The 8,353-nt window shown below is 39.3% G+C and overlaps 1 protein-coding gene across 1 annotated transcript; it reads left to right on the top strand.

Moving 5' to 3' along the window:
* The first annotated feature begins 1,625 nt into the window (after window positions 1-1,625).
* Window positions 1,626-7,661, top strand: plvapa (plasmalemma vesicle associated protein a). The gene is made up of 7 exons (XM_026150521.2): window positions 1,626-1,779; window positions 1,866-2,268; window positions 3,520-3,586; window positions 3,694-4,403; window positions 5,244-5,880; window positions 6,020-6,077; window positions 7,342-7,661. The coding sequence occupies exons 2-7, from the start codon at window positions 1,873-1,875 to the stop codon at window positions 7,373-7,375; spliced, it is 1,902 nt and encodes a 633-aa protein (XP_026006306.2). The 5' UTR covers window positions 1,626-1,779; window positions 1,866-1,872; the 3' UTR covers window positions 7,376-7,661.
* Window positions 7,662-8,353: the final 692 nt, after the last annotated feature.

Consider the following 8,353-nt stretch of genomic DNA (forward strand, 5'->3'; position numbering starts at 1 on the left):
GTTGATGACAGTTTTGAGGCTGAGAAATAAACAGAATTTGGTTTAAATAAACTGTTTTTGCAGTAACGTCTGCATTTTCTAACAAAAAGACCTTAAGCGGCCTCTTAAAATCATCGTTAATCATGACTTTAAACTTTTTTTTTTAAATCATGCAGTCAAGTGAAATATAATTGTTATGCTTAGATGGCAGGTCTCTCTTGGAAAATGAGGAAATGAGAATTTTTAATCTCAATGAGATTTTTTACCTGTATAAACAAAAGACTAATAATAATTTAAAAAAAAGATTGCTCAGTTATGTCAAAAAGGTTTTTCTTGGTTGTTGTTATTTTTACAACTGCATGAAGATCCAAATGTCTACCATGTTCTGAGACAATTCAATTAAAATACTTCTTTTTTAAATTACCAATATTAATGGCATAAAATCTCTCAGATAGATAAGGACTTTATTAAGTGCACACTGCAGATAAAATGGTCTTTATTATAAATATAACATTATCTACAAGAAATATTTTCTTGATTGTTAACGGTCAACTCAAACACTTAATATTTGATTTATAGTCTTTGTGATGGGAGTCCTGCTGGGAAAGACGCACCCAAAGCAAAGAAATCACACAAAACTGGACCCTATGAGCCCTTCCTGTTATTTATGTCACAAAGGAACCTGAAATTCACATGCAAGGAGATTTGCTCATGTTCAGTGGCAAAAAATGGTGTTGAACCACATTTTAGTGGCTCATCACCATCACCACTGGAGTCCGACTTCACTCCGGGCTTCACGTGTTTAGCGTATGCTGGAAGTAAAACATAGCTCTCTGTGCTGCTCGACCAGGTCGGCATCACCATGATTCCAAAAATAAAAATAAAATGGAAACCGGACCCACCATCTAGATATTAAAAAAAACAAGCAAACCACTTCAACCTCAATTAAAACACCCTTATTATTTGTGTAATCTGTATCCTGTGTTTGTTGAGTCTTTTCTGTAGATTCTTGGCAGCTTTGGACATCAGCAATTCCTCTGCAGTGTGCCACTTCCTGTCAACCATGTCAACAATAGCGTTCAGGACAAAAGTTGGGATTCTCACTCTTACATTTCATTTTAAATCGCGCGTGTGTGTGTGCCTTAGTGCATGTTTGTGTTATGACAGAGGGAAGTGTGCTGACGTCATTGTGTTGGACTGAGACTCGAAGCATCAAAGAGCCACAGAATAAGACTCTTAGAGGAGCATCAGGAGCCATTGTCCTCCTTGTCAGCTGCGTGATGGAAATCACTGTTTATGATCCCATGAAAGATGGATTTGGCAGATTTACAGGGAAGCTCCACACATTCAGTCCAGTGAGGTCCTCGGAGCCCATTGGTATTTGGGGTTTTTCAGCAGGCCTTAAATTCTGACTCAACCAATTGCAATGAGGTGCAGTTCGCAAATTACAGTAAGAGAATTTATTTAGTTTTTCCCAAGAAAACATCTGGCTCATAAAGCATGCAGAGAGGTCATCGTGTGTTTGATAAACTCTGCATAGGTGTGGGCGGCCAACGGAGGGAGGAGACTGGGAACAGGACCATTCCCATTATAGGAAATGTGTGGCCAAAGGTGTTTATAAACCCTTGCCCAAGTTTACAACCAGCACACAATCGTTTCTATTCTCTTGTAGCACAACTGCAAAGAGGAATCTGGTCAGGATCTGCAGCATATTGGGCTTCACTGGAAGACTTTACAAGAAATGGGGTGTGAAATCAGCCGGACAGTCTGAAATAATTCAGCATTATCATCTGTCTCCTGGTAACTCTCAGATCTTGGACTTGCTTTAAGCCCTTCGTTTTGTTTTGTTTTTGGTTTTTGTTTTGATTTTTTTTACTCTGTTTTAGAGCACCCATGTACAGCAGCGGCTATTCCCAGGTCTCCAAGCACAGCCCACAGGCTAAAAAAAAGATGCAGTACCGCTCCAGCAGCAAGAGTTGCGGCTACTACATGCGCATCGTCTTCTTCTTCTCCTCGCTCATTCAGTCTCTTATCATAGTTAGCCTCGTGCTCTTTCTTGTCTATGGTAAGACGCAGGACTCTACATGCCAAGAACGCACGCAGGACCTTGAGGAGCGCTTCAGTCAGCTATCCTTGGAGAATGTGGCTCTCAAGAAGCAGAGGACAAACTTGACCAATTTCCTCAATGTCACCCTGACTGCGAAGGCTCGGCTCGACTCTGACCTGACAATACTGCGTCAGTACACCAATATGTCAATTCTGTATTTCCACGAATGCGATCAGAAGCAGGTGAGGAACTGAGCTTTTTACAATACCGATATCTTTCTTCTATGTCTACCTTCTTATGTGTTATCTAATTTAATTTATGAAGCTTTCATCTTTTTAATAAGTAAAATTACAGATGACAGGAAAAGATGATCAATACACCTGCAATACTTTAGCCAAGTTGATGCAAAATAATAATATACTTAATAATATTTCATTTGTGCTTCACAGCTTGATGAACTGCACATTAACAATAAATCCACAGGTTCAAACATACAAACTGTCAAATATACGGTCTTACATTCACTCCTGCATGCATGCTTACGCACACACATCAGAAAAACAAGAATAAAAAAAGCTATAAAAATGAGCTTTCATCATTCATTCAAAGCAAACCACATATTCAGCCAGGCTGAGGATGGCTGTTCCAGAGTCTAGGAGCCACAACTTCGAATGGCTTTGTACCAGCTGAGCATTGTTTAAATGCAACAGCTTACCTAAGTATTGCTGACCATTTCCATCTCTTTATGGCCAAGCTGTACCTATCTTCTGATGGTCAAATCAGAGCTCTACATTGATATTAATGAAATTTGAAAATTAATTCTGAATTTCTCAGTGAATGGCAGCAAGATTAAATGTAATATTTGAGTGCTGGCGAGTTTTTTGTTTGCACCAGTTGGAGACAGGCTAAGGAGGACACAGAGGTGTACATTCAGTGATTTACGATAATCTGGACAGGGGGCGGCACGACAGAATGACTGACCTCCTCAGAGAAGCTGTCAGGTCCAAACACCAGAACCTCAATTTTGCTGGCATTAGGATGCAAGAAATCGAAAGATATCAAATTAGTAATGGCAGTGAGGTATTTACCCAAGGTGGTTATACACGTTAAAAGGTGAAAGTCTATGATAGTTGTACCTGTATTTGAGTTTATGGGCCATGCTGAGGGTTAGGTAAATGTTTGTAGATAAATTATATGAACCCCAGTGGTTAGGGTGAAGATGGTCCTGGTAAAAAAAAAGCTCCAAGAAGTTACGCATAAATTTGTCCACAAAGGGAATGTGTCCATTCCTGCTGTATAAAAGTTGGCAGAGACCGCTGAACTTCACACCACCAAAACTGGAGATGAATCAAAATGATCATAGATCCATAGAACTTTAGCTCAAATATTTCTTGCGACTGGCAAACCTGAAGTTTTAAAAATGTGTTTTTTCACTCTGTTTTAGAACAAATCCCTAACACTCTGTTTTGTTTTGTTTGTATTAATGTCAACAGCTACAGCTCAATACTGAGCTGCTCTCATGCAGACTCTTACGATCCTCCCCATGCCCCATGTCAAGAGGTAAATATGATACGTCTTCAGTGCAAGCCCCAAAATAAATACATTAATGCATTTCATGCAGCTGTGACTTACTTTGTATGTTGTTTTTCTTTTCTATTTTTTTAAAGCTACAGATTTTAATACTTGTAACTGTGGGGTGATGGTCGAAGAACTGAAAGCTAGGTTTCAGCTTGTGAGTTCCAACTTCACTCAGTCAGTGCAAGCCATGAAGATGGAAATGGAGGAGATTGCCAAAGAAAGGGACAACCTCAACTTGGAGACCATCAAGCTGAGGAGGGATATCGCCACAAAAGAAAAGCAGCTGCAGATCTACGAGAAAACATCCAAAGATGAGTTTTCCCAGTCCTTGGGTTCGGTCTACAATGTTTCCAGGGCTTTTCTGCACAAGATCGATTCGCTCTTCCCTGCACACATTGCCTTCCAGATCACCTGTCCGAAACAGAGGGAACACCTGGAACAGATCCGCTCCAACTGCACCAACCTGTCCAGAGAGGTGGAAGACAAGCTCCAGCGTTACATGAACACCGTGGGAAATCATGTGGCAGGCATCCAGCATGAGAACATCCGCTTGAAGGCTGAAAACTGGCGATTCTCTGAAGACTACCGCTCGTGCAGCAAGGAGCGCGCAGGCATGGTTGAGCAATACAAACAGAACCTAGACAAACTTCAGCAGAAGCATGATCAGGACCAGGAGAGACTCCTGAGGGAAAAGAAGAGGCTAAGCGGAGAGAAAGAGGTCTTAGAAAGCACCGTCAATTATAAAACTAAAGCGATTGAGAGCCTTATGCAGCAAATCGAAATTCTCAACAAGTCCAAGGTAAGAAAAAACACTCAAGACTGATCGATATGCTACACAAGCCCCGCTTTTTGAGCTTTTTTGTGTTCTTAAATATCCAAGTTATGTAAAAACTTGGATATTTCAGGAAAAAAAAACCCCACTTAGTCATCAAAAACCTAATTTAATTTTCAACTGAGTCCTTCATCCTTCCAAAGCTTTTCTCAGGGGTACTCAATGACAACTGCAGACAGAGATTCATGCTATTATGAAAAGTGATCCCATGCAATTTGTCTTTGTCTGTATATTTTGTTGTAGATTTTCCTATAAAACTATTGATAAGTGCAATGATCTGCATTTATTGATACAGCAACTAGCTGATTTTGTGCAAAAACGTTAGCACTGCTGTTAATGACAGCCTCTGCGGTACAGAGCAAGTGCAGGAATGCTAACATAGAAAAAAGCCCATGCCTCACCTCTTTGAGATAATGAGGTGTTATATAAGGTGGATGAGATCAAAGCAGCATGACTGGTTGTTGGAAATGATCCAGCCTCAACTCCAGCAAGTGCAGAAGATGAGGGGGGAGCAGGGTATTGTCCGCCAGTAAAAAACTAGAGGGCAAAGAGGTGAAAGCAGGCAAATGTTTCTGCCTTTCGTGTTAAGTGTCTGCTATGGTCTGAGGAGAAAATTTGAACCTAGATGTGAAGCTTAGTGCAGTTTTATGATTACTGAGGAAAAATTGAGTTTTTTCTTAAAGCAGAACTTGATTTCATTGTTTTGATATTTTCTCTTGATTCACGTGTTTTGTTGTGTTATACATGAATGAAAATTGAAGGCTCTATTTTCTCTCATGTTTAAACGGACCATTTTTTATTTTTCAGACAGGGTTTGCTGGAGCCCTGGCCCATCAACCAGTACAGAATCGCTTGGGTGTCGGCTCTAATTCTCCAAGCTCTACCAGTTTCGGTCAGCAGGGTAAGACAGGGTCAACTGGACTGTTAGGCCAAGGTTATAGCTCACTTGGATCATTCAATAAACCTGCATCAACTCTACTGGGTGCAACTGGAGCAAGCTCCTCAAATACACCCTTGTCCACTGGGTCAAGAGTCAGCTCTCCTGGGTCAGGACTTAACAATCCAAATCTTAGCTCAGGTGGAATAGGCTCAAATAACCCATTATTGAGTGGGAGAGGCTCTTCTTCCATCGGGTCTTCCTCTGGGTCATCAGTGTCTACTCCTAACCTCAGCTCAAATTCGTTTTCCTTGAATAAGCAAACTTCAAATACAAGAAGCTCTGGCTTAGGATTAGGTTCATCATCCTCCTCTTCCTCCTCCTCCTCCTCCTCCTCCTCCTCATCATCATCATCAACAAGTAAAACTACCTTTGGGCTTCCTTGGTTTGGGAGCAGTAACTCAGGTCAAAGTAAAACACCAAGTATACCAGGGAAAGGAACATCAAGTGGTACCAGTACTGGAGCTGGATCGCCATTTGGTGCAGGAAAACCCAATGGAATGACAGGTACACCCCTTGAGCATAAATAAATACATTTGTTTTACTCTTATTTATTATTCTCACTGTCAAACATCTAAATTTATATGATTAATAACTCATGGCGAGGTCATGATAAATCACTATTTTCTTATCTTTTAACAAATAGGCAACATCGCTCAGCACATACAAAATCTACAACGCCTGATCAACCCACCTGGCCCACAGTAAGTATTGTATTTATTCTCTGAGGATTATGAGTTATTGCAAGTGTTGTAAGTTGCTGATTGCTGAGTCCTCCTACATGACCAGGAGGTGAGCAACCAAGATGGCGCACGGGTTCATCTTGAGCCCCTGAAGGTTCTTACCGATGTTGCTAAGTGAACGCCTAGCAACAGGCTAAAATGACCTCATTTAAGCATTTCTCCACCTATCTATCTGCGTCTGCATCCACAAAAGCTGAATGGCACATGATATATTATTGCATCATCGTGTTACCTAGCAACCACGTAGAAATAGGTTAAAATGACCCTTTTTATGCATTTATAAACATTATAAAAGCATTGCATCATTTTCCTTTCACGGTCAGCAGGCCAAATAATACTGTAGAATAGGCATGTACTGGTATTGTTATTATACTAATGTTCAAAAAAAAGAAAAGTGCAGGTTCTTAAAGAAAGGCGCAGGGCAATAAAATATGACACTAAATGATGTAAATGACCATTATTAATGCAGGATTATTTTAAAAAAATAGTTAAAATCAACATCAGCCATCACTTATGTTTTACTTAATGCTGAAAAGTGTGCTGATTAAAGAAGCAATGACTTTGACTAGTTGAATGTCAGCCTTTTGGGTTTGATTATAGAATCATAAAGACATACAACAGGGTATAATACTCTGTTCACAAACCTGTCTAGCTCTTACTAAATTAAGTTGCCAGCTGAAGACCTGCAAGTCACTCAAACTAGAAACACTAGTGGGTTATTTGTGCACCAAATAAAATTGAAGAAGCAATGCAATTGCTTACGTGCGTGAATGAGGCAACAACCTGTGTGGGTTTAAGTCTGCTAAAATAGCCAAGGTAGAGCATTTTTTTAAGCAAATGTGCTGCTTCTTTAATCAGCATGACAGATTTCAGCCTCTGCTAATGTGATTAATTGGCCTTTTTAGACAAACCAGTTTTTTTTAGGTAACACAATGTTCGATGGAACACCTTACCAAAAAAATTTGGATTTTGGTAAGCGGTGGGGTAAATACATAAATGTTTTAAAATAGCTTTATAGGTTATTTCTAAATAGTTTATATCAAAATTTTCTAGAAGACCCTTGTGTATTACACAGATTATCACCAAAGTTATCCTTTAACAAAATGTTGCAGGTTTGATGCACTTCCACTTTATATACAATTACCAAATTTTTGTCTTTCTTTCTTTCTTTCTTTCTTTCTTTCTTTCTTTCTTTCTTTCTTTCTTTCTTTCTTTCTTTCAACAGAGAGAAACAAGAAGTCTCCAGAATGCTGGGTTAACCATATCATTTTTATAATCTGTTGTTATCTGTTACACATGGCTTCTCATATTGAGTTCTCACATTGTCTATACATAAAAGTACTGTATAATACGCTCTGCTTACGACAGGTAATGTTTCAGTATGCATGTATGAAATACATTCCAATAACTTGCACTTTTACATTTAAAATGTGAAGCTTTGTCATGCGTGTATGAATAATGGCATCTAGTATTTAGTATATAGTATTTTTACACTGTAAATACAAAGATAAAAATAAAGGTTTTGTTTAAGCCTAAGCATGTAAACTGTGCCTCTAGTCTCCATTTCTCTGTCTCCTTGTCTTGTTCTTTATAAACAAAGCTATTTAAAATATTATCCCATTCAGATCCGGAAAGAACTGTTTGTTTCTGTGTGCGTCACCTATTGTGTAACTAATTGTCTGCAGCTGACTCCCAAGCCCCTCCTGTGACAGCTTATTGGCAACACGGTTTAATCCTTCCAACATGTTTATGTTTACCTGCCAACTTGTTAGTATGGAGGCAGAGAAAAATGGTAGGAATCTTTTGACAAGCACTTAAAAACAGTGCGTAACCTCCTTACGGCAGAGAACACGGATATCCATAATCTAAATAAGATCTTAAAATACCTCTCATTGAAAAAGAAAAAAAAACAGGTGGGAAAAGACGGAGCAATCGCTACATGATGAGTGGTCTGACCACACCTTAAACAACCTTAGACATAGCAATCAGATTTTATCTTCTTTCTCCGATCACAGCCTGAATATTAATACAACAGCTTTAATACAGACAAAAAGATAAACAAAGCTACTGGTCTTGGATTCGTTTCATACAAAGGTTCATTTTATTTGGACCCCAACAGTGTGGAGCCAACATGGTCCAGTGGGGAAAAAACATCTTGAGAACAGACAAACATCCTGTTCAAAGAACTGTGAAAGGATGGGGACATGCTGTTAATTCAAGAATCAAAAGGGTATTTG

This window comes from Astatotilapia calliptera, chromosome 18 (assembly GCF_964374335.1).
Source record: "Astatotilapia calliptera chromosome 18, fAstCal68.1, whole genome shotgun sequence".
NCBI classification, from domain to species: domain Eukaryota; kingdom Metazoa; phylum Chordata; class Actinopteri; order Cichliformes; family Cichlidae; genus Astatotilapia; species Astatotilapia calliptera.

Excerpts from the sequence above, each read along its gene's own strand:
- plvapa (XM_026150521.2), top strand. The coding sequence starts at position 1,873 with ATGTACAGCAGCGGCTATTCCCAGGTCTCCAAGCACAGCCCACAGGCT. Across the intron at positions 3,587-3,693 it reads CCCATGCCCCATGTCAAGAG|CTACAGATTTTAATACTTGT; the intron begins GTAAATATGATA and ends ATTTTTTTAAAG. Across the intron at positions 6,078-7,341 it reads ATCAACCCACCTGGCCCACA|AGAGAAACAAGAAGTCTCCA; the intron begins GTAAGTATTGTA and ends TTCTTTCAACAG.